Source organism: Camelus ferus, chromosome 21 (assembly GCF_009834535.1).
Source record: "Camelus ferus isolate YT-003-E chromosome 21, BCGSAC_Cfer_1.0, whole genome shotgun sequence".
Taxonomy (NCBI): Eukaryota; Metazoa; Chordata; class Mammalia; order Artiodactyla; family Camelidae; genus Camelus; species Camelus ferus.
In genome coordinates this window covers 4,818,812-4,845,346 of record NC_045716.1, presented here as the reverse complement: position 1 = coordinate 4,845,346, position 26,535 = coordinate 4,818,812, and the positions used below count along the sequence as shown (strand labels likewise).

The 26,535-nt window shown below is 37.4% G+C and overlaps 1 protein-coding gene across 1 annotated transcript in view; it reads left to right on the top strand.

Annotated features, from left to right (window-relative positions):
• Window positions 1-688: 688 nt before the first annotated feature.
• Window positions 689-26,535, top strand: part of AXDND1 (axonemal dynein light chain domain containing 1) — a 71,762-nt gene continuing 45,915 nt past the window's right edge. Inside the window, exons 1-10 of the mRNA XM_032463648.1 lie at window positions 689-856; window positions 3,416-3,588; window positions 3,999-4,102; window positions 11,111-11,231; window positions 11,804-11,889; window positions 13,931-13,987; window positions 15,195-15,297; window positions 16,527-16,648; window positions 24,650-24,790; window positions 25,491-25,595. Coding sequence (XP_032319539.1) covers window positions 13,986-13,987; window positions 15,195-15,297; window positions 16,527-16,648; window positions 24,650-24,790; window positions 25,491-25,595 — 473 coding nt within the window. The 5' untranslated portion in view covers window positions 689-856; window positions 3,416-3,588; window positions 3,999-4,102; ... (1 more) ...; window positions 11,804-11,889; window positions 13,931-13,985. The remainder of the gene's footprint in view (window positions 857-3,415; window positions 3,589-3,998; window positions 4,103-11,110; window positions 11,232-11,803; window positions 11,890-13,930; window positions 13,988-15,194; window positions 15,298-16,526; window positions 16,649-24,649; window positions 24,791-25,490; window positions 25,596-26,535) is intronic.

Here is a 26,535-nt window from a genome sequence, read left to right as displayed (position 1 = left end):
GGAGCTGCTTTTTCTTCTTGCTGGGCATCTTGCAATATACACTGTACTTTCCCTTCATCACAAGCAGGTGTTAGTAGGTTGGCCCTGCTCCCAGTTGGGCAACAATCCTGGTGGTGGTAAGCGTGGGTTCTCAGCTCCTCTGTTGGAATCTATTTATCACATCATTTTCTGAGAAGAGGTTTTTAAGCAGTAAAACCCAACGATTTTACTTGGGTTGTCTCCACCTGAAGTGCAATCTTCTGACCTCCCTCCAGCCAAAAAGGTGTCCGTACCTAGGAATGCCTTCCACCTGCATGAGGGGAGAGGGGACGGGGAGGAGGGTGGTGCTGAAATACCCAAAGACGAATGGTTGGAGATGCCAAGGGGTAGCGTCTGCAATAATGCCTCAACTGATAGGAACCCAGAGTTTTTGATTACCCAATATTCCCCTGAATTTGGCTTTTAAAAGAACAGGCAAAACAACAAAAAAGCAGGATCGAGTGATGCAAAAATATGTTGAGATGCTTGATCAAACCCTCTGCGCCTTGGGTCAAGACCCTGCAACAGCTAGCGCCTGCGCACTGGCGCCGGCCTGCGGCAGAAGCCCGGGGGTGCAGACACTTTCTGACTCTGGGAGAACGGCTCCATCAAACGTTTTTATTCCCATTGCTAGTGAACCTGTGCTGTGATTGAAGACACATCGAGTCCTCGAGAGATCGGGAGTGTTTCTTAGCTGCCTTGCTCCTCCGCCGGCACCGCCGAAGGCAGCCCCCACTGAGGGGTGGAAGGCACGGGGTCCTGCGTTTCTATGACGACACGCAGGCGCTCTGGGGCGAGGCGAGGCGACGCGCTGTCTGGCGGGAAACACGATTTACGGGTACGGGTTGCAAGTGTCCGTTTCCCATCACTCCTGACGCAGAAACGGTGCGAACTCTGCCCGGCCGCGCGTCCGGGGAGCGGCGTGCACGAGGCGCCGGCTGTGGGGGCGGCGGGGGCCGAGCAGACCGGCCGAGAGCGGCCGCCGCCGTCGGGGGGCTCGGAGGGGCCGGGGGGTCGGAGGGGTGGGCCGAGCGCGCCCTTCGCAGCCTGGGCCCAGGCTCACCTCCGCCCACAGGCGTCTTGGTCGCGTCAGAGGACCTGGGAGAGCCTAGAAGTCTCCCCAAAGAAGGAAAGCCCATGCTAGGTGGATTGTAGACTCCAAACTTAATATAAACACTTAACAGTTCTTTTATTTTTGCCTGCAGATCAGTGTGGCAGCCCTGCCCAAATCCCAATATGCGGCTGATTTGTTTCTAGGTTTCTGGAGGGATATTTCAAATTGCTAAAGGGAGTGGTAGAAGACATTGCTTATTATGTCGCTCCCGAAAACGCCCTCCACGTCTAGAACTGAGGGCAAAAGTTTGAAAGTCTCTGCATCCAAGGAAGAGACAGGTAAAGTTCTTCAAGGATCCCACACACAAAGATAATCATGGCCTTAGACAGAAGCCACAATATGCTCACCATTTCCTTAAATCTGAGCTTTCAGGGTATCTTAATTAGCTTTTTTTTTTTTCAATACGTTTGTTTCGATACAATCAAAAGCCATTCCTTCTATAGTATTTTTGAGTGAGTTCTGTTCACTGCTCCATCTAACAACTGTGTAATTGTTTTTTTCAAATGCGGGTGAGTTTTATATTGTTTTAAATTTACCCTATTTTATTTTATTTTTATTTTTATCTTATTTTTAAAATTCACTCTTTTAAATACCAATACTCGTATGGAACTACTTTTTTTGTACTTGGTAGAGAACCAGTTTGTATCCAGTTTTAGCAATTACTCTGAAATAATTACAGAAGATTGTCATTCATACACAGATAAATGCAGATTTGTACTGAACAAGAATCATGTAGACTCATTCCTACCCTCCCCACGTTAAAGCTTCCTCCAGTTCACTTTCATCTTGTTTTTAGCTGAGATTCTGCTAAAGCCCCCACCCCAAACTTTTGTTTTTCCTATTTCCTCTGATATTCTGACTCCATCCCAGACTTTCAAGAGATAGAAATTTGATAATATGAACTTTAGAGGTTTTGATGGTGATCAAAGCATGGTACCTCCTCATAGAAATTAACATAAACCATAGTGTATGAGGGGCATGGATTAGTGGAGAGTTCTTTCAAAAGAGTGAAAACCCAGCCCTCCTTGACTGACTGAGTAGGACATCTTTTACCATGTTAGCCCTACTCCCTCCCTTTATAACTACTTTGCCTTCGTCAAGCTGAGAGCACGCTGCTGAGCCTTACTCTACTAATGTGCTCAAATTATTCCACTCTCTTCATTTCCAACAATCCCAGTTTTATTTTTAAACCCCTTCCTCTCTATAAATATCCTCTCAATTTAACTTTTTACCTTTGAACTTACATAGAAAAAATTACTAAATAATTTGACAGTTTTGAGGAGAGATTTTTTTTGTCATTTCCACATCAAAGGGAAATAGACGTTCTCCTCCTGGGCATATATCCAGCAGCAACCCTACTTCAGAATGACACCCTGCACCCTAGTGTTCATAGCAGCACTATTTACAATAGCCAAGACATGGAAACAGTCTAAATGTCCATCAACGGATGACTGGATAAAGAAGATGTGGTATATTTATACAATGGAATACTATTCAGCCATAAAAACCGACAACATAATGCCATTTGCAGCAACATGGATGTCCCTGGAGAATGTCATTCTAAGTGAAGTAAGCCAGAAAGAGAAAGAAAAATACCGTATGAGATCACTCATATGTGGAATCTGAAAAAAAAAAAGAACGTAAATACAAAACAGAAACAGACTCATAGACATAGAATAGAAACTTGTGGTTGCCGGTGGGTGGGGTGGGGGTGGGAAGGGACAGACTGGGATTTCAAAATTTGTAGATACGGACAGGCATATGTAGAATAGATAAACAAGATTATACTGTATAGCACAGGGAGATATATACAAGATCTTGTGGTAGCTCACAGCAAAAAAAATGTGACAATGAATATATGTATGTTCATGTACAACTGAAAAATTGTGCTCTACACTGCAATTTGACACAACATTGTAAAATGACTATAACTCAATAAAAAAAAGTTAAAAAAAAAAAAGGGAGGTAGACATTCCCATTATCTCCAGGCGGCCCCAGTTAATTGAGCAAGTGAAGTGAGTTTAATTTCCAACTTTGAATTTGGAATAATGAAGGTTGGTCTTTGTACCTGAGTTTATGGGCTCATGTCTGATGTAAGTGAGCAGGGCAGGCAATATGAGGTTTCTTTTTCCCCTTGACTATAGGTGTTTTTTCAGATTTTTGACTATTGTTGCTATTCTCTGTTACAAACAGAAACGTATAGATGATGAGGCAGCCCTGGAATCTAACTCTCAAAAAAAAAAAATAACCACAGTAAGCTTTTCTTTCCCATTACTGTCTTAGGACTTCCTGAACTAAGGGAGAAAAGAAGTCTGGTGGATCGGTCAAAACCCCTGCCTCCTCCCCTTCAGAATGAGTTCATTCCTGAGGAAGTTCTGCTTTCTCTGACCTATGCAGCCAATGCTGGTCCTTGTCCTGAAAACTTACTGCCTCCTAAGAAAAGTAAGACCCCAAAGGTGTGTATATACATACATGAAGTTTGGGAACATTTATATCTTTTGGTATCCAGTTCATTAAGTACTTATTGAGCATATGTTATATATTCCAGATTGCCTCAAAAATATTTTAAAATTAATTTTCTAGGTTGAAAACTAAAATCTTTTGCATAAATATTTCCAAGGAAATGCTTGAGTATTTCCGTTAACCTGTTTTTATGTGATTTACCTAAATGATCATTGGTAATCTTCGTTTTGATATTTTTGAGTATTGAGTTGGTCTAGTTTTAGTCTTTCTCCATAGTATTGAGTAAGAATTCTGCTCTTTTTTCCATAGACTGTCTAGATGCCCTTAGTATAAACTGATTAAGAGTAGATTTCATTGGAATAGAGCGCCCTCTGCTGTATGTTCATGTTTTCCTTTTTCGCAGGTTACTCTTCCGCGGCTTGTTGACCACGTCTGGCAGAACCCTATTCGGAGAAATAAGTTCAGATACCTGATTGACCATCCCGTTTCCCTAACGGGAGCTGGAAGGTAAAGAAGGAAGATAGTAGGGTAGATGTAGATGAAGAGTGTCATTTTCTCATTTCTTAACGATTTCCTTGCGGGGAGCTGAATTGGAAAAATCATAGACTCAGATTCTGAAGCTTGCAGTATCTTTGATGAACCAGAATACAATCTGAAGAGGGCATAGGACCACCTTTTTGTGTATGATTATTATCAGTAGGATGGCAGTAGGTGCTGGCTTTACCTACGTTTCATTTGTTTAAATTAGCTTTTGCATGCCTTTGTGTTTTGTCCCCTTACTCTCCTGCTCCTTTGTTGTACCCTAGTAGAAAGGACAAGATCAGACAGGCAAAATGCCTTTAGGACCTCTTTTATTTATACATCTGAGAAGAACTAGGTAACATAACACTATAACCTCGAAAATCTTGAAAAACAAGCGCTTAATCCCTGGTTTCCTTCAAAGTGAACCCTTATCTTTTATACTGTTCCAGATCAAATCAGCAAATTCTATTTGTTGTTTTTATATCATTCCTAAAAATATTCAAAATGTCAGCATTTTCCCTGTGAAGATTGTGACCTGCTCATTTTCTGTGTATGGTTCGCTTATCAATTTACTCCCTCCGTGCTCCTTACTGAAGTGTCACTTATTAGTAAGTGTACACAGTTACTAATACTTGGACATTCTTTAGTCTTTCTTAGTTCCATTTTCTCATTTGTAGAAAGGGAATAATAGACTTGCTCCATTTTGTGCCCCTCCCAGGGATGTGGAAAGCATACAATGAGATAACGAATGCAAGAGCCTTCGTGAAATCATGATTAAGTTTAAGCAGTTATTACTCAGCTATGTCTCAGTGCTAGAAAAAGGGCAGAAATTTAGGCTATTGACTTTTGTGTCCTGGGGCTTTGGTGCCATACAGTATCTGTATTTTATGCCTTCAGGTCATGGCTATAATTATTAATATAATCACCAGTAGTTATGAGATGTTTGAAGTACTTTGAAAAAATAATCAGCTATATCTGAATGCAGCAATAAACTGACATTAACGTTTTAATGTCAAATGACTTCTGACTTGAAATTTTTAAAATGTGAAGACCTGTACTGTAGTATACAGAATAATGGCCTCCCTGAAATGTCCTTACTTCAATCCTCGGAACCTGTGAACACATACCTTACATGGCAAAAGGACTTTGCAGATGTGGTTAAGGTTAAGGACTGAGGATGGAGAGATTATCCCGGATTATCAGGATGGGCCCAACCTGATGGCCTGAGTCATTTAAGTAGAAAAGGAAGGAAATTGGACGGGTCAGAGGGATGAGGCAGAAGGGGGAGGAAGACAGATTAGAAATGTGAGAGGGAGTCAGTGTGCCGCTGCTGGCTTTGAAGATAGAGGAAGGGAGGGCACAAGCTAAGAACTGCATTGGCTACTAGAAGCTGGGAATGGCTCTCAGCTGACAGCCAGGAAACAGGGGTCTCAATCTTGGAGCCAAAAGGAATTGAGTTCTGTTTACAAATGGGCACAGAAATGGATCTTTCCTGGAGCATTTGGGAAGGAACACAGCCCTGTCAACAGACTGACTTTAGCCTAGTGAGACCTATGTTGGACTTCTCACCTGCCAAACTGGAAAATAATAAAACTGTTGGTTAAGCTGCTAAATGTGTGATAATTTGTTGTGGCACCAGTAGAAAATGAGCACATGTGTCCACAGTTAATAGCATTTATAGCAAGAGGTAACTTGTCTAGCAACCTGAAATATTTGGAGCGCAGCAGGAAAATACAAAATAAGACAATAGCCTCTGAGTAATACTTTTCAATGGCTCTATCAGTCAGAATTCAGTGCAGAAAATAAAATGCTCTACATATTTTAAGCAGGAAAACAAGCATTTACAAAATATTGGAAGGGCTAAAGAAGCTAAACCAAGAAGCTGTCACTGCTGCTACTGTGTGAAGTAATGACTTTGGGAGTCACTCCCAGAGCAGGATGGAATTAACCCTTCATGGAAGCTGTCACATAAGTTCGAGAGTATGCCCTCTTAATTAGGCATTTGTACAAGGAAGATAAAAATGGCCAATAAGCACATCAGCCTCATTAGCCATGAGGAAATGCAAGTCAAACCACGGTGAAATACTGTTTTGCACACACTAGGATGGCCATAATCAAAAAGCAGGCAATCACAGATGTTGGTGAGATGTGGAGAAATTGGAAGTATCACATGTTACTGGTGGGACTGTAAAATGGTATCGTTTCTTTGGAAAATAGCTTGACTCTTCAAAAAGTTAAACGTAAAGTTCCATATGGCCCAGTAATCCACTCCTAGGTATATACTCAAGAGAATTGCAACTATATGTATGCACAAAAACTTTTACATGAATATTCATGGAAGCATTGTTTATACAGCCGAGAAGTGGAAACCACCCAACTGTCTAGCAGTTGATGAAAGGATAAATATAACTTAGTATATACAATGGAATGTTATTCAGCCATAAAAAAGAATGAAGTACTGATACATGGTACAAGACTGACAAACTTAGAAAACGTTATGCTAAATGAAAGAAGCCATTCCCAAAAGGTCTTTTGATATGAAATATTCAGAATAGGCAAATCCATAGAAACAAAAAGTGTACTACTGGTTGCCAGGGGCCCGGGCGTGGGGTAGGGAGAACAGAGTGGGGAATTACTGCTAATAGGTAAGGGGTTTCTTTTTGGGGTAATGAAATATTCTGAAATTAAGATACTGGTGATGGTTGTACAACTTTATGAACTTACAAAAAAGTTGTAAATTGTGAATGTACTATAGTTTTGTAGATTGTACTCTTTAAAAAGGTGAATTTTACGATATGTGAATTATATTGCAATAAAAAATACCCCCTTAGCTGTGAGTCAGGAATCAGGAAACTGAAACCAAGAAGCTGTCACTGCTGCTACTGTTACTGGACTGCCTCTGTGGACCCGGGCAGCTGGAGAATGGATTCTGGAATGTTGCTTCAGGAAGACCACTTTTGCATGATGTTGCAGGCAGAATCTGCTTAAAACATGACGGGAAGTTGGTTTCTGCCTCACTTCTACCTCCAAAATCTTGCAAAAGTGCACCTACTTTTGGAACTTGGTTCATACCCAGAACCCCAGCTGCAAGGGTATCTGGGAAAGCATTTTCCATCCTCTCCAGTCCGCAGAGGGTATCCAACACACACCAGGGCCTGCTGTATTCCAGTACTGCTTCAAGTTTCAGAAACAACCAGACAGTCTTCAGGGAAGTTCTAGCTTCATAAGTCATTACCTGAATTATCAAAAAGGTTATATTGTCATGTATTCTGTTTAAGAAAGCTGCAAAGTTTTAAATACATTTCAGAAAGACTTAGTGTTGCTTAAAAAGCATACCTCACTTATTTGGAAAATCAGTATCTCTGAAATAACTTATTCCCTGATAACTTCAGATAAAACCCATGCTTACTGATGTATGTAAGTCAACCAGTGATGACTTGGAGAATTTGAAGTATGAACTCAGTTTGATAATCTAGGGGCGGAGAAAGGGATGAAGTATTTCTTAAAGTCCAGTAAAATCCAGTTTTTTATGTATGGCTAAGAATCAGGCTTTTTTGTTTTTGTATTTTTTTTAACAAAAATAGATTTTCTGGAAGAGTGGAAGCAGGTGATTTACCACAGGGTTTTATGAAAAATAGAACATGTCTCTTTTTTAATGAAAACTTATATTCTAACAAATAAAACATGTTTCCTTTAAAAATAAAGATAAGATTTCAAGAATAAAACTACAAAGGCTCCAAACAGTAAAATTACTCTTTGGAAACTTTGAATGACAGTCACCAAGCCAATATTTCCTTTATAAAGAAGTGTTGCTTCTGTATATATACATATACATGAAACATTCATTGTTTCTAGCTAACAAAACAGAGCTATATTGGCCAATTCTCTAGCGGTTATTGGTGTCATAGAAGTTGATGTCCCTATAAAACTTCTAGAGGAAAACATAGGCAGAACAGTCTTTGACATAAATCGCAGCAATATTTTTTGGATCTGTATCCTAGAGTAATGGAAATAAAAACAAAAATAAAGAAATGGGACCGAATTAAACTTAAAAGCTTTTGCAACAGCAAAGGAAACCATAAACAAAACAAAAAGACAACATACGAAATGGGAGAAAATATTTGCAAATGATGTAACCGACAAGGGCGTAATTTCCAAAATACACAAGCAGCTCACACAGCTCAATATCAAAAAGACAAACAACCCAATCAAAAATGGGCAGAAGACTGAAATAGACATTTCTCCAAAGAAGATACAGATGGCCAACATTACTAATTATTAGAGAAATGCAAATCAAAACTACAATGAGGTATCACCTCACACCAGTCAGAATGGCCATCATAAAAAAATCCACAGATAATAAATGCTGGAGAGGGTGTGGAGAAAAAGGAACTCTCCTACACTGTTGGTGGGAATGTAAACTGGTGCAGCCACTATGGAGAACAGTATGGAGGCTCTTTAAAAAACTAAAAACAGAGTTACTGTATGATCCAGCAATCCCACTCCTGGGCATATAGCCAGAGAAAACTCTAATCTGAAAAGACACACACATACACCCCAATGTTCATAGCAGTGCTTTTTACAATAGCTAAGACATGGAAGCAGCCTAAATGTCCACTGACAGATGAATGGATAAAGAAAATGTGGCATATATATATATTACTCAGCTGTAAAAAGGAATGAAATAATGTTATTTGTAGCAATATGGATGGACCTAGAGAAAGACAAACATCATATGCTATCACTTATATGTGGAATTAAAAAATGACACAAACTTATTTACAAAACAGAAAGAGACTCATAGACATAGAACACAAATTTATGGTTACCAGAGGGGAAATGGAGGAGGGAGGGGTAAATTGGGAGTCTGGAATTGGCTGATACAAACTATGTACAGAATAGGTAAACAACAAGGTCCTACTGTATAGCACAGGGAACTATATTCAATGGTTTGTAGTAACATGTAATAGAAAAGAATATATATATATATTCTCTTTCTATATATATATCTATCTCACTATGCTGTACACCAGAAACTTAATACATTGTAAATGAAAAAAGTCTAAAAAAAATTGATACCCCATGATCATGAGGACTGCTTAAGAAAAACTTTGTGTTATCTTTGACACATTAAAATTGTATATATTTAAAGTGTACAACTTGATGTTTTGATAAATGTGTATACATTGTGAAAAGATCACCACAATCAGGCTAAATAACATGTCCATCACCTCTGTATAGTTACCATTTGTGTGTGTGTGTGTGTGGTAAGAAGACTGAATTTAAGATCTATCCTCTTAGTAAATTTCAGGTATACAATACAGTATTGTTAACTATGATCACTATGCTGTACATTAGATTTCCAGAGCTTATTCATCTTGCATAATTGAAACTTTATACCTTTTGATCAACATCTCCTTATTGTATACCTCCTCCCCCACTCCCTCCTCTGACGAGGTAGTGTTTGTCTTTCTCTGTCTGACTTGTTTCACTTAGCATGTGTTCTCCAGTTTCATCCACGTTGTCACAAATGGCAGAATTTTCTTCCTTTTAAAGGTTGACTGTCATTCCATTGTATATGTATGTCACATTTTCTTCATACATTCATTTGTCAATGGACATTGAGGTTGTTTCCATGTCTTAGCTTTTGTGAATAATACTGCAATGAACTTGTACTCCCAAGTTCATTGATATAGATTTCATTTCCTTTGGATATATATCCAGAAGTGGGGTGGCTGGGTCATATGGTAGTTCTATTTTTTTTTTAGGAACCTCCATATTATTTTACATAATGGTCAATTAAAATTGAAGGGAGGGGCAGAGGCATTTGAAAATTATGTGCAGTAAGTGGCATGATTATAAATGTGCTGTAGGGAGATGAATCTGGCAAACGTATGTAGAATATACTAGAGAGACATGAAAAGTCACAAAAAAGTAATGACAGCTTGGACTAGTGATCTGGCATTGGGAAGAGACAAGAGGCCTGACCACTAGAATGACAGGGTGACTGTAAAATTACTAAATATTAGTGATAGATGGATGTTGAGGACAAAGAATGGGAAGGAATCAATGATAGATGCTGAGATTTTAATGAGTAGAGTGGTGGTGCTGACAGAATTAGTGAATAGAGGAGGGTGAAAAGTTAGAATGTGGGAGAATTATTTAGTTGTATCTGAAGGTAACAAGTATGATGAGGTGAGATCTGATAGCATTTCCAAGGGAGAAAGTGTAGGGAAATAAGAACAGAGGGATGAGGGCAGAATGGTGTGAGCTTTTCCATTTGGTAGGCAGGAGGTCCCAGAGAAGTCCAAGAAGGAGCAGTTAGGACGGAAGAACAGGGAGAGTCCAGTCACACAGCATAGAGGAGAGGAGAGTGTTTTTAAAACGAGAGGTGGTCCACCCTGGAAAATATTCCAGGAGAATAACGGAAGATGCGAACTGATGACTTAGCTGTGAGAAGTCATCCTCAGCTTTCTGGAGAATGATTTCAGAAGAGAGATGGGGATGAAATCCGATTGCAGGGAAATTTTAAGAAGTCTGATGTTTAGCAGAAAGTGAAAGATAGATAGATGATCAAGGTAACTTGACAACAATGCGTGGTCAAGGGAAGATTTTTTTAGAAGGGGGAAAGACTTAAGTTAGAGAACAAGAGAGGGGGAGATACATAGAAATTATGATTGATGGAATGAGATGCCTGAGGATGTGGGCAAAGATGAAATCAAGGGCATAAGTGGAGGAAGTAATCCTGGGGAAGAGAATACATTTTAAAACTGAGATTAAAGGAAAGGAGAATGAGTAATTTGAGGTAGAGAAGATGGAGAATGTGGGGGGAAGCTCATGTCTGACGCCTCAACCTTCTTAGTGTAAAGTATTAACTAAGGAGACCAGTTTTGTGTCCCTTTTTGCCCATAGAAGGCTGTGTGTGGACCTCACCCTCTTTTATCCAGTAGCCAAACAGAAACTTATTTTGTAATATGTTTTTCTTACTTTTAGGGATATTTCTTTTCTGTACGATGTTAAGTATGTTAAAGGAGAGACCAAGGAGAGCACAGTCTGTCCCCCACAGACCAACCGTCCGTTACAGTCACATGATGGTGCCATTGTTCCTCATAAGGTAAAATGTTTGATATATAATTTCCAGCCCCCCCCACTTTAAAAAAAATTTCCCCCCAAAATAAAGCTATGTCATACTGTAACAGCCTGCATGGTTTATGTTTTCATAGCACCTTCTAATTATTTTTAGAAAAGGGCATTTAGTGGGAGATCAAAGATATCTTGTTTTAAGCTATTTTCCGAACTACAGTTAATTACATTAATCTAGAAAATACAGTATAGGAGACTTGGTTTTTTAACAAAGGAGTCTACAGTTTAACATTGTAGAATTCTTATTTTTTGGCATGTTGCTAAGGTGAATTTTAAATTCTGTTGAATTTTAACAGATCTTAAAATTTTTAAATAAATTTTTGTGTAACTCATACTAAAACCGAGGTTGTTCTTTAATTCATGGTTAATTTTTAAATTTGTGCTCTGCTAAAAGTTAATTACTACTAGCCGTGACCCATGTTACTAATATTGCTATTTGTCTAATCAGAATCTCTTAATAAATAGTATCCCTTTGGGATAGGAATTAGAATATGGGCAACTCACCTACTAATGTTTTTATTCTCGTTGTTCTTTCTTTTTAAGCCAAAGAAACTAACAGATACTTTGATTCCTGAAGAATTCCATATTGTGTCAAATACAGGAGTTTCAGGTCTGGAGTGCTACGATGAGTGAGTACTTGATATACACTGAATATCCGACAAGTTGAACTGTGTCCTGCTTCACAGACCTTGACAACCTGAGCCCTCGTGTTCCCAGGCAGTATCTGCACTGAAATGAGTAAACATTTGGCTTACCATTCTAGTCCAATTTAAGAAATGTATCAAAAACTAATGGAAAAGAGTCCTAAACGAGTTTGAAGGAACAAGAATTTACTGTATAGCACAGGAAACAATATTCAATATCTTGTAATAGTCTATAGTGAAAAATAATCTGAAAACTATGTATATAACAGAATCACTTTGCTGTACACCTAAAACTAACACAATATTGTAATCAACTATATTTCAATTTAAAAAAGAGTTTGAGATTTTAGCAACTGAATTGTTCTCTGTCTTTTCCTATTATTTAATTTTGATTTTTAAAAAATAGATCTTTGTTCTGAATGCTTGCTGTGCCTCTTCAGGAGTGGTTTTGAGCAATGACGAAGGAAAGTAGCTCTCTAAGCTGGAATCTCATAATGCACACTCTAGGGCGTAGCTCTAGACTTCAAGCTAGTCATTTCCAGTTTTCTTTGATTCCTGCTTATGGGATTGAAAATGAGATCTTGCTTTTATTTTCTGAGACAGCACTTGAATATTTCATAGTTTAAAAAACTAGAAGTTTGGACTAGGTTTTACAGTAAAATATCCAGAAGCTGTCATTCTTTTTACCTTGTCCAGTATGTATGTTATTTGGCATTTCCTGATGACGAGTTTCAGAACAATATTTTGCCAGAGGGAACTAAATGGAACTCATTTTTTGGGTAACTTTTAATTTTTATATTTCAAAATTATAAAAACATTACAAAAATAGAACAGGGACGTCCCACATCTATCCTGACTCACTGGGGGTTTACATTTTGCCTCATTTGCATTAATACGCACACATACACACATACACACATACACTGTTGAAGAGTAAGTTGGAAACATCATGACCCTTTCCCACTAAGTGCTTTGGTGTGTATTTCCTAGCAACCCACTAGTTATAGATCTTTTTGATCTTTTTTAGCTCTATCGTTCTTGTAATTGCCATTTTACAATATAGGCTAATAGATTTCTTTTTTTTCAGTGGGTTATAATTCTTTGCCATCATTGATGTTCAGCTTTTCCTGATTTTGCCAATGACAGCCCCTTTGAGCTGGCTCTTGCACTCTTTAGGCATGGCCATGTCATTCTTTGAATGTTCTCGTATTTTCTGGCTCAGTAAGATATTCAGGTTCATCTAGTCTTTACTGACTCCAGCTCTGGAAGGAGCTATGAATCACTTCTCTAAGGAGTACCATTTCCTCTTAGTGAAGTGTTCTCAGAAACCAAGATCTTGGTGCCAGGTGTGCTCATTGCTCCTGGGGTATCATTGCATCTAGTCCCTCTCACACACTCATTTTTGAAACTTTACTTTGAGTCCTTATATTCCCTGAAGATTTTTCACTAATCTAAATTCCTGTTAACCAATTGTGTTCCAGTAGGGGGTAGAACCAAAGGAATGTTTTTCAATTAGGGGAAGAAAAAAATGTATAAATAATAAATTTGAAGGATTACCATGAGGTTCTTATTGTGATACCCATTTTGGTATAAACAGGTACTTCCAGAGGACAGATACGTAAGCTGGGCATCAGGAAAACTGGGTTCTAGTTTTGTCTTTGCTTCTTACAAATTCTGTAACCTGTTTAGTCACGTCACTGTTGACTTCAGTGTTCTTGGAACATTCTTCCACCTTTGAAAGGTCATTTTTTTAAAGAATCAAAGAAATTTTCATATTGTGATATACTGAGGAATGTGATTAAACCTTTTTTACTAAAAGATGTTTTAAATATTAAGTAGTATTGTATCTGTGTCTGTAGACGTCTAGGGCTGTTTAGGTATGATCTTGTGTGTAAAACGATGGGCCTCTCTGATTGTCTCCAAGCTTCTCAATTCTGTGGGGTCTTAAGTTTTTCATGTTGTGTTATATGATAAACAGGCTAGGCAGTTTTCTTACAATAACACTTACCTGCTTTCTTTATTGCAGCAAATATACTACTCTCCTTACAGACAGTGAAAATAGACTGTTGCTCTTCCCATCCATGTAAGTACAGTTTGTTTTTGAAAGTAAAGAATAGCTATATGCACATATACTCCTTTTTATTGGTACTTTATTACACAAAAATATTAAACTTACAGCAGAAATCTAAGAAAATAATTGCCCGCAATTCTGTCATCTAATCAGTGTTTTCACTTGTCCAGTTGCATGTTGATTTTTTAACATATTTATAATATTGAAATGCTGTAAAACACTTTTTAAACCATTTTAAATGTTTTTTAAAATTTTATTTTATTTTATTATGGTAAGAATACTTAACATGAGATCTACCCTCTTAAAAATTTTTAAGTATGCAGTACAGTGTTGTTAATTATAGGCACAATGTTGTACAGCAGAACTGTAGAACCTTGCATAACTGAAATACTATGGCTGTTGATTAGCAAATTCCCATTTCCTTCTCCCTGCAGCCACAGTCCCTGGGAACCAACATCCCACTCTCTGAGTGTATGAGTTTTAACTGTTTTAGATCCCTCGTGTAAGTGGAATCAAGCAGTTTTTGTTCTTCTGTGACTGGCTTATTTCACTTAGCATATTGTCCTCTGGGTACATGTTGCATATTGCAGAATTTCCTTCTTTTTTTTAAGGCTGAATAATATTCCAGTGTATGTATATACCACATTTTCTTTATCCATTCATTCATCGTTGGACATTTAGGTTGTTTCCACATCTTGGCCATTGTGAAGAGTGCTTCAGTGAACGTGGGAGTGCTAATATCTCTTCATGATCCTGATTTCAAGTCTTTTAGATAAATACTCAGAAGTGGGATTGCTGGATCTTATATAAAATACTTTTATGTTCTGCATTTAACCATTAGTATTTCCCCATTTTGCTATAGTCTTTTTTTTCTTATCTTTCCTTTGTCCTTTTACTTTTATATTGTGAAGTAGCCAACATTAACAGCTCGGTGTTTATTGCTCCACATTTTTCTGTGTTCTTACAAACCTACACAATCGGTGTATAGAATTTTTTAGGGGGGGTACATTATTTTCTTTTATGAAAAAGAGAATCATACTATCTACATTTCTTTTTGTATTTTGTTTGACTGTATTACTGATATCCCACTAGATTAGTACATACAGGTCTAATGCTTTAAAATACCATTAATATTCCGTAGTATGTACATTTTCTTTATCTATATTATATTCCTTTCGCCTAACACTCGTTACATAAATCTGCCATCTTAATCTTTTAGGAAACCTAATAAAAGAGTAGAAGTGGTCCAGCTGAATGATGTGATGGATACTATGCTGGAGAGGGCTGGTGTGGAAAATCAGGAATATACAGGGCCAACCAAGGTAATTGCGAATATCAGTGTTAACTAGTGGTTACGAGCATGTGCTCTGGAGGATTGGAATCCTGGCCCTGCTGCCGTTTATTAGCTGGTGACCTTAGGCAGGTCATTTAACGTATTTGTGCCTTGATTTCCTCATCTGTAAATTACGGATAATAATTATTTACCTTATAGGATTGTTGTGCAGATTAAATGACATACTGAACATAAAGTGCCTGGAACAGTGCTTGGCATGTGGTAAACACTGTATATTTAATCGTTAGTTTTATTATTACTGCATTTAACTGAATAAAAGGCACCGTTGATTATAAGACCCTTATTATTATTGTACCACTAAAAACCACTGCCAATTAAACCATGCTTTTTTACCACTTATAATTTTTATTTTGTACCTAATAAAAGAGCTCTTTCACTGATACTGAGTTTTTCTTTTATGGGGCTATTTCTCTTTTGTACTGTAAATTTTTATTTTTATAGAATTTAAAACTTACAGACAAGTTTAATATAAGGTGCTCCTGTGTGACTTTTTCCCAGACCCTCTACTTGTTTACATTTGCCCTATTTTGCTTCCTCATTCTCTCTCCCTCTCTATGTATCTCTGTGTGTAAGATTTTTTTCTGAACCTTTTTAGAGTTAAGATGGCAACCTCATGCCTCTTTACCACCAAAAACTTCACGATGTATTTCCTATGAATAAGGACATTCTCTTATTAGTCCATAATACAATTATCAAAATCAGGAAATTTAAGATTGATATGGTAGTATATTCATATTCACATTTCATATTTTATCAGTTGTCCCTCTAATGGCTTTTAGAGCTAGTTCCCTCTCTATTTTGAGATCCCAGGGTCACAGTACATTTAGTTGTCATGTTCCTTTAGACAACTGTAATCTGAAACTGTTCTTTGTTTTTCTTGACCTTGATAATCTGTAGAATGTTTCTCAATTTTGGTTTGTCTGATGTGTTCTTATGATTCAATTCAGGTTTTGTGTTTTTGGCAGGTGTGACCTTCTCAGTGCCTCATATAGAGGTGCATGTTAGACACAGATTTTTAAAAATAATGTACCATTTTAATATATATTTATAAAGGAAAATGTAAGTGAACAAATTAGTCAAGGTGTTTCTAAAATTTATTCACACTTAGAGTGCTTAATCTCTAAGATAGCTTTTACTGATTACCATCAATAAATACTGTGTTATCAGTAAATACTGATTATCTTATTTTTTTGCCAGATGCACAAACTACTTCATATATTGAAGAAGGAACAGACCATTTACAATACAGTATTTCATGAACTTATTCGACAAGTCAGTGTGGACTGTGCAGATAGAGGAGAACTACTGTCCAAAATCAGGTTAGAGCTGTTACTGAATGGAGTGTCCCAGCTTCCTTCTGAATTTTATGTTAGAATTATGTTTATATCTGCTTTTAAGAAAAATCATAAAAGTACAGTTCTCTATTCTATTGATAATAAGGGCCCTAAGTGCATTTCTGTTATATTTTCTATGGTAAAAATATATCAGTCGAGAAATTCCTAAAGGTAATTTCTTTTTTTTTAAACATTATTTTATTGAGTTATAGTCATTTTACAATGTTGTGTCAAATTCCAGTGTAGAGCACAATTTTTCAGTTGTACATGAACATACATATATTCATTGTCACATTTTTTTTGCTGTGAGCTACCACAAGATCTTGTATATATCTCCCTGTGCTATACAGTATAATCTTGTTTATCTATTCTACATATGCCTGTCAGTATCTTCAAATTTTGAACTCCCAGTCTATCCCTTCCCACCCCCTTCCCCCTTGGCAACCACAAGTTTGTATTCTATGCCAATGAGTCTGTTTCTATTTGTATTTCTGTTCTTTTTTTTTTTTTTAATTCCACATATTAGCGATCTCATATGGTATTTTTCTTTCTCTTTCTGGCTTAATTCACTTAGAATGACATTCTTCAGGGACATCCGTGTTGCTGCAAATGGCATTATGTTGTCGGTTTTTATGGCTGAATAGTATTCCATTGTATAAATATACCACCTCTTCTTTATCCAGTCATCTGTTGATGGACATTTAGGCTGTTTCCATGTCTTGGCTATTGCAAATAGTGCTGCTATGAACATTGGGGTGCAGGTGTCATTTCAAAATAGGGTTCCTTCTGGATATATGCCCAGGAACAAGATTACTGGGTCGTATGGTAAGTCTATTCCTAGTCTTTTGAGGAATCTCCATACTGTTTTCCACAGTGCCTGCAGCAAACTGCATTCCCACCAGCAGTGTAGGAGGGTTCCCTTTTCTCCACAGCCTCTCCAGCATTTGTCATTTGTGGACTTTTGAATAATGGCCATTCTGACTGGTGTGAGATGATACCTCATTGTAGTTTTGATTTGCATTTCTCTGATAGTTAGTGATATTGAGCATTTTTTCATGTGCCTATTGATCATTTGTATTTCTTCCTTGGAGAATTGCTTGTTTAGGTCTTCTGCCCATTTTTGGATTGGGTTGTTTGTTTTTTTCTTATTAAGTCTTACGAGCTGCTTATATATTCTGGAGATGAAGCCTTTGTCGGTTTCATTGTTTGCAAAAATTTTCTCCCATTCCGTAGGTTGTTGTTTTGTTTTACTTATGGTTTCCTTTGCTGTGCAGAAGCTTGTAAGTTTAATTAGGTCCCATTTGCCTAAAGGTAATATCTGTTAGGATGTTTGACACCATGTTCTTTTATGACTAGGAATGAAGTGCTACATGAAATAGTGGAAAAAGTATAGATTGTGGAGACAGACCAATCTGGTTTTAAGTCATCACCTAGGTGTGTGGCATTGGTAAAAGTCTACACCTTAGTTTTCTTATCTGTAAATGAAGCTAGTAGCTACTGTGAAATTTTCATACGCTCGTTTGTTTTCATTTGTTGTTTCAGTTTGTTCATTCATCAATCAATGATATTTATTGAGTGTCTACTCTGTGTCAGGCATTAAGATGCTTCATAGAATTGTGGTGAAGTTTAAATAGAGCCCAGAAGTAGGTGCTCAGTACATATGATTATTATAGATTATGATGAGAAATACTGTTGTTACTATAACTCTTCTTATGACTACGGCACTTTGCAAAAAGCTGCAGGGAATAGTTGAATTAGAATACTGGGTCTTCAGATTACATCTCTGCAACTGACTTGCCATGGAGCCATAGGCAAGTTATTAGATCTCTCTGAATATTTATTTCTCCGGAATGGGAATTGATGATATGTTTGCCTTATTTGTCCACTCTCTGATTTATGGAAACTTGAGTATCCGTGTCTGACAGTGCTGAGGAACTAGGAGCAAAGCCATTCTTAAGAGACTGGTCAAGATTAGCTACTAAGGAGGAAGTCATTGGAACACCACCAAAAGCTGGAGAATGCCAAATAAGAACGAGGATAGGGACAGCTAAAGTCTGAGTTGTCCTTCTAAGAACAAAGCCGGGGAAGATAGATGAAGAATCATTGCAGAGGAACTAGATGACTGACCGTGTATCCCCATCTTCCTTTTATGAGGAGTAGGTCTGAGTGTGACTCGAACGGCTGCTTTCAGGAGTTAGCCTCTAGGGGCCAAAATTGCATGGGGTCCTATTCCTGGAAGTCTAGGCTGAAAGAGATGGGCAGGCAGGTCAGCCAAAATCCTTTAAGAAAAATTGAGCCAGATACTAGGGAGACAAAAATCTTAACTCCAAAGTGCTAGAGATAGGATCAGAATAGGGCTTCAAAGCTAAGGATTTAGAATGGGGTGAAGTTGGAGTTGAGAATACAAAGCAGGTGAGGATAAGCAATGAGGTTTCAGGGTGACTGCTGCAAACATTCATGATGTGTTTGTGGAATGGTGAAGCGCTCAGTAGGTCCAGAATAATCTGGTACCCAGCGTTTTGTTGTGGTGGGAGCTCTTCTGAAGGTCTAGGGCCCTCCGTCGATGAGGAAGACTTCTGTTGTCCTGAGCCTGATATCTTACACAGCCCTCCCTGCTTCACAAGATTGCTGTGAGGTCCCCAGTAAACAGTGACACCATGCATGATCTCAGCCCCTAGCCTTTTGCTCGTCACTGTAGTTTTCTGCTCAATGTCTCATGGAGTGCTTTCTGATCAGCTTGTGTGTGTCTGCTTTACATGCAGCTGCCTCTGAGGCCTGTTGCTGTAGAAGGGGCATTTCATGTGAAACACTTTCATTAGAATCATTATTTACAGGGGGAAGAATAACTGCCAGATTGGGTCTGAGCTGAATAGGACTCTCAGATTACACCGAAATAGGGCTGCTGCAGTAATTCTTTTTGGTTGACACTACAAATATCTTTGGATACAGGCACCTAACTTTTTTTCCTCATTGTTGTTATTTTTATTTTTTCCAATATTTTATTATGGGAATTTCCAAATACCCATAAAAATTAAAAGAATTTTACTGTGAGCACACGTATATCTAGATTCTGCCATTTACGTTTTACTCTGCTTGCTTTGTCACTAGTCTGTCCGTCTAGCCATCCTTCTATTCACCCACCAATTTCATGCACTTCAAAGTAAAACCCAGACATCAGTGTATTTCTCTTAAATACTTCAGCATGTATATCAGTAATCAGAGTTCACTATTTATTTGCCTTATTCTCCTTTTTAAAGTAAAATTTACATATACTAAAATGAACAAATCTTGCCTACATTTGTTGACTTTTGACAAATACTTTCACTTGAATAATCCAAACCCACAAAGTTCCCTAATGCTCTTTCCCTGTAAATGCCCACCCCCCTTCTCCAGAAGTTCTGACTTCTTTCCACCTTAGATTCGTTTCACCTATTTAGGAACTTCATACAAACTTCATACATATCATATAGTTTATGCTCTTTCATGTAAGGCTTCTTTCATGTAGCATGTTTTGCTTTGTTTTTTAAGTTTTTTTGAGGAGGGGGTAGATTTGTTCATTTATTTATTTTTATTGGAGGTGCTGGGGATTGCTAAGCATGCACCCTACCACTGAGCTATACCCTCCCCCCCTGCATGTTTTTGAGATTCATCCACGTTGTTGCATATATGGGTAGTTTGTTTCTTTTTGTTGCTAAGTAGTATTCCATTGTATGTATGGATCAAAAAGCAGTTAATCTGATCTCCTATTGATGGAAACTGAGTTGTTAGCAGTTGGGGCTGTTATGAATAAAGCTACCACAAGCATCCTTATAGAAATCTTTGTGTGAAAACGTGTTTTCATCTCTTGGGTAAATACGTAGAAGTGGGATTGATGGTTCATAAAGTTGGTTTAAGTTTATTTTTATAAGAAATTATCATACTTTTCCCCAAAGTGTTTGTACCATTATATACTCCCACTAACAATGTTTTGCCAGCCTTTGGTTTTATAAGTCTTCTTAATTTTGGCCATGGGTGTGTAATAAATAGGATGTCATTATAGTTTTAACTTGCATTTCCTTGCCAACTATTGATGTTGAGCACTTTTTCCTGAGCTTATTGACTGTATATTCTTTTTGTGAAATGTCTGTTCAAATATTTTGCCTGTTTGTAAATTGAATGGTTTGTCTTTTTGTTATTGGGTTTTAGTTTCTTTATTCCAGAAACTATTCTTTTGTCATATATGTGATTTTATTTTATGTTTTCATATATTTTAATATACTTAAAATATACATACAGTTGACTCTTGAACAACATGAGTTTGAACTGCATAGGCCCACTCATGCATGGATTTTTTTCAGTAAATAACAGTACTACATGATTTGTGGTTGGTCAAACTTGTAAGTCTGGGACTGTGGGAGTTGAGTATCCATGGATACTGGTATCCACAGTGGGTCCTGGAACCAGTTCCTCACAGATACCAGGGGATGGCTGTTCATGGATTTTCTACGCTGCATGGGTGGGCCCCCCACCCCCTGCAATGTTCAAGGGTCAACTGTACTTAATATTTTCTCCCTGTTCATTTTTTAAAAAATATACTTACCTGACTTTCTTTTAAAAAAAAAATGAAAGTTTCTTTTAGATTACTTTTAGATTTACAGAAAAATTGAACAAATAATACAGAGTTTCCATATGGTCCTCCCTTCTCCATAGACAGGCTCCCTCATTATTAACACCTTGTATTAATGTGATACATTTGTTATAATTAATGGACCAGTACTGATATGATTATTAACAAACATTCATAGTTTACATTAAGGTTTATTCTTTGTGTTGTACAGTTCTGTGGGTTTTGACAAATTCATGTTTTTCAACCATAAAAAGGAATGAAGTACTGATACATGATACAATGTGAGTGAACCTTGAAAACATGATGCTAAATGAAAGAAGCTAGTCACAAAAAATAATAAATTGTATGATTCCTTTACATGAAATGTCCAGAAGAGGCAAATCCACAGAAAGTAGATTAGCAGTTGCCAGGAACTGGGAGAAAGAGGAATGGAGAATGACTGCTAATGGGGACCACTGAGGGATATTTTGGGATATTGAAAATAGTCCAGAAGTAGGTAGTGCTGAGGGTTGTACAACTTTGTGGATACACTGAACAGTAGTACACACCTTAAAAGGGTGAATTTTATGGCATGTAAATTATATCTCAGTAGAAATTATAAAGTGTTTGCATATAGTCACTTCATCACTGTGATTCCACATTTACACTGCACATACTGCTTTGGGTATCAAACTTTACATAATAAAAAATTTAAACACCTTCTTCATGTAAGTGTAATCTACCTTCCTATAGCTTCTACCTGCTAATCCTAATTTTGTACTCTGGAAATCCTCAGAATAAGTCCATTCTTTCTTTTACTCTTTAAATATTCGAAAACAGCCGTTTTGTCTTTCCTGTCTTATTCAGGCTAAACATTGCCAGTTCTTGCACATTTTCTTAGTGAAATATATACTACACGTAGAAAGTATGCTAATTTGTCAGTGTTGATTTCAAAATTTGGTGTCATGCCAAAGAGTTTCATGGCCCTAAAAATCCCCTGTGCTTCACCTGTTTAAACCTCTTCCCTTCCCATCCCTGATCCTTTTGGATGGTTCTTCCCACGGTCTCAGGTGATTTCTTCACATTTACGCCCTGATCATTACTTAGCTGAATATTTGACGGGGACCTTTTGCAGACCTCCAGAGGTCTCTCCATGCAGCTCTTTTCTCTCTGGTATCCTGTTCTCTGCAGTCTAGCCACTTTCATCTTTCTGCACTCTTAGCTCTGTCTCATTAAATCAGGGAGTCCTCTGGTGTCCTCATGGGTTCCCTCTCCTTGTGGCATGACTTGAAAACTCTCTCAAGCCAGCAAGTCGAAGCAGTCATAGAGCTTACCTTATTTATTTCTTGTCTCTCAAGAGTCACTTGCTTTTACTGCCTGAAAACCAGGATCTTAAGTTGCTGTTTCACATACTTTGTCTTTTGTTGTTGTTGTCATTATTTCAGCAGGAGAGTGACTTTCGTTCCTCTGAATTTCTTTTTGTATTTCCTGTACCTATATCTATACCACAGTTCTATGTGTGGATGAATGTTCTTCACAAATTATGGAAAGTTATCATTGATGATCTCTTTGATGAATGATTATTCTCTATTCTCTGTTTCCTCCTTCTGGAGCTCTGATTAGATTTATATTGGACATTCTCATTCTGTGCTCTTTATATCTTTATCTCTTTTTCATTATTTTCATCTCTTTGTCTCTGTGCTGCATTCTGGGTATTTCTTCCAGGACGTTAATCCTCTCTTTAGCTACCTCTATTCTGCTGTACGCCGTCTGTTGAGTTTTATTACAGTTTGGTAATTACTTTTTTCCCCTCAGAGTTGTATTAGTTTATGTCCCTGTCTGTTTCATCGTATTTGTGGTGGGGGAGGTGATTAGATTTATTTACTTATCTTCTGAGTAGGTACTGGGGATTGAACCCAGGGCCTTGTGCATGCTAAGCATGCGCTTTACCACTTGAGCTATATCCTCCCTCCTGTTTCATCATATTTGATATGTTTTTTGTTGCTTATTCATTTTTAGATTCCAGCTTTTATTTCTCAAACATTTCATGCATAGTTTTATATTCTAAATCTGATAGTTCTGATACATGAAGACCATTGGTATCTAAGTCTACTATGTGTTGTTTCTTCTGAGTCTCATTAATGATGGTTTATTTACATGAGTATTTTGAAATCTTTGTTTGTGTAACTAATACTTGGCTAATCTTAATCATGAACTCATCAAGATATAAATCATGGTTGCTTCCTGAAGAGAAGATTTGTATTTTCTCCCTTCTGGAATCCTGGCTTTATGCAATAGTCCTAGACTCAGATCTGCCACTTTGAAGCAGGCCCAGGGCTTAGTCCCTAGAACCCAATGTTGGTATTTTTCACTGGGGCAGCTCTGACCTTGGGTTTGCCTAGTGAATACTGGTTATCACCTTCCACGGCATTCTTATCTTACTGTATTTGGTTTGTTGTTATGTTTTCTTAACCCTAGAGACTTCTATTTCTTTCTTTGAGCCTGGTAATGCCTCAAAAAGTATGCTTTATGATGGATATAATTGTATTGTAATAGGAAGGCCCTTCAGAGTCTTTTGTCTCTGAATTGACAGGAGGGAAATCCCTAAAGGAAGTGATTTAAAATTAATACTTCCCAGTGTATGAACTGCATGTTGAGCGGATAAACTCCTAGTCACTTTACGTGTTTAAGCAAGGGTGGGATAATTCTTTCAGGGAGTGAGAAATCAAGCTAAATGACCATTCCAACTCAAAGATACTATAATTCTGTGATCTCAGGCTTAGAATATAACACCTGGATACATTTAATATACAGGAAGACTGCTCAGTTATGGTATTTATGGTTTATCATCTGTGATCATCTCCAAATATTTTGTTTGGTTTTATTCAGAAGGAAGAGAAATTACTTCTTTGTACCTAACGACTTCTTTGTCTTTGTTTCTTTTTAAGCATTTGGTGTTTTTTTACATTTTGATCAATCTGCAAAAGGTGATTTTATTCATGAATTTAACTATTTATAAAAATTTCACTGTATTCAAAACACTCTGTCAGATGTTGTAAGTGTGTAAATATGTAAGACATAGTTTCTATCCTCATGGAGTTTATAATTTAGAAGAAGAAATAAAATAAACCTTTATTTTGTTTTACATCTCAGACATTATATTACAAATAATTTTGACTCTGGTTAACATTCTCCGCAATTCATTCACTGGGTGAGCATGACAGAAATTTACAGGCTAGATCCTTTTTTTTTTTTTTTTTTTCCTATCTTGTTCTTCCCACCTATTGTTTGTGTGTGTCTCTTTACTAATTCTTTCCCTAACATTACTTTCTCTCTCACTTATTTTCTGGCTCCTTTTTCCTTTTCTTCTTCATGATGGCTTGTGTTCCTTTTTCATGCAGAGAGCGGTATGTACAACTGCTTGACCAACTTGCCCGGCAGATGATTGACTTCTACAAAGACATGGTAACTCAGCGAGTGATAGACCAGCGCATTTTAGAAGAATTGTACAATTTTAAGAATGTTATTGAGGAGCTGACCAGGTAGAAACTGTGATTATCAAAGCCATGTCTCTAAAGAGAGTTAAAAATATTCAGGGAAAGGAAAATGATTAAAGATAAGGACTCTCTTACTCTCTTTTCGTGTTTAGCAAGAGAACAGAACGACCTGGATATAGATGTAGATGTATATACAGAGACTCGTGTTACACAGGTTAACACAAAGCTAGGTTTCTGTGTATATTTGATAGGGAAAAGACTCTTGTTCTTCCCTCCAAGATAGAAATGTTTATCGTAATCAGGTTTACAGAGCAGTGCCATGATTATGGTTGTTAAGGTTCAAATCCCAGAGAGAATAAGCATAATATGGCAGTCACACTTAGTGATCATCTTATCTTGTGGCAATATGATTAGTGGCAAAAATGATTAGTGGCAAGATAGGACAGGCATGTCAGAGGGTAGGATAGAGCAGCCTTAAGGCCTTGCCTGTAGTCTTCACTCCATTCTAGAGGATGTTCCCATCTTCCTTCTGCCTTTTCTAGTCAGTCTGATTTCATTGCCAAACCCGGTAAGAGTTCATCTAGATTTACACTAGATTTCTTGATTTGATTTATAAGGTGAAAAAACTAGCACAAGATGTACACATGATAGCTGGTAAGATTCCTGAGTATAAATCTGATTTCCTGGGTAGAAACGTTTTCAATGTCCTCAACTGTGAATACAAAGTTTGCTTGCTTTATTTCAGGGAGCTGTGTCTGGTTCGGGCACATGATGTGAAATTAACAAAGGAAGCAGAGAGGGCCCACAGGGATCTGGCACAAGCTCTTCTAGATGCTGAGAAGAATGCCAAGTGAGTCACCAAATGTTAGCATTATGTCATACTTGCTTCACACCTTATTTCAAGAAACAAAATTTTATAGAAACATTTGAAGTTTTTTTTTTATTACAAAAGTCCCTGAAGGAGTTAATATATGTAAAGTTCATTGCATATATTAACTTTTCCAGGTGCTGTTGAAATACACATCTTGTTAAGTGTCTTTGTGTGAGAGTTTTCTGGGGGTATATGCCTAGAAGTGGAATTACTGGGTCATAGGATGTGCATAGCCTTGTCTTGCTAGATGTTACCAAATATTCCACAATGTAGTTGTACCAGTATGTTCTCTCAGCAGTGTGTGAGATTTCCCTTTTACCCATTTCTTTTATCAATCTGATAAATATGGGAATTTATCTGGTTTTTGTTTGCGTTTTCCTGGTTAGTGGTGTGAGTCTAGTTCTTTTTTAGATTTTAGTGAACCTACTGTGGTCCTAATGTTTTTATTCTATTTCAGAGGTTAACACACTTTTTCCATAAAGGGCCAGATGGTGAGATACAGTTTCTGATGCAACTGCCTTTGTGACATGTGCCGTTGTAGTGCAAAAGCAGCCAAGGACAGTACCAGAACATGACTGTGTCCAATAGAACTTTATTAATCGACACTGTCATTTGAACTTATAACATTTCCATGTGTCACAGAATATTATTCTTCTATTGTTTTTTAACCATTAAAAATATAAAAAGTAAACTAAATATGTAAAAAATAAAAAAGGTTAAAATACTTAGCTCACGTACTATACAAAAACAAGTGGTAGGCCAGGTTTGACCCCTAGGCTGTGGTTTGCTGACCTCTATTCTATTTCATTTTCTGTTAGAGTTCTGATTACTAGGAAGCTCTTGGGTTATATGTCAAAAGATATATCTGATTGCATTTTAATTTTTTTATTTAGTTGAGAAATAATATTATTATATTATC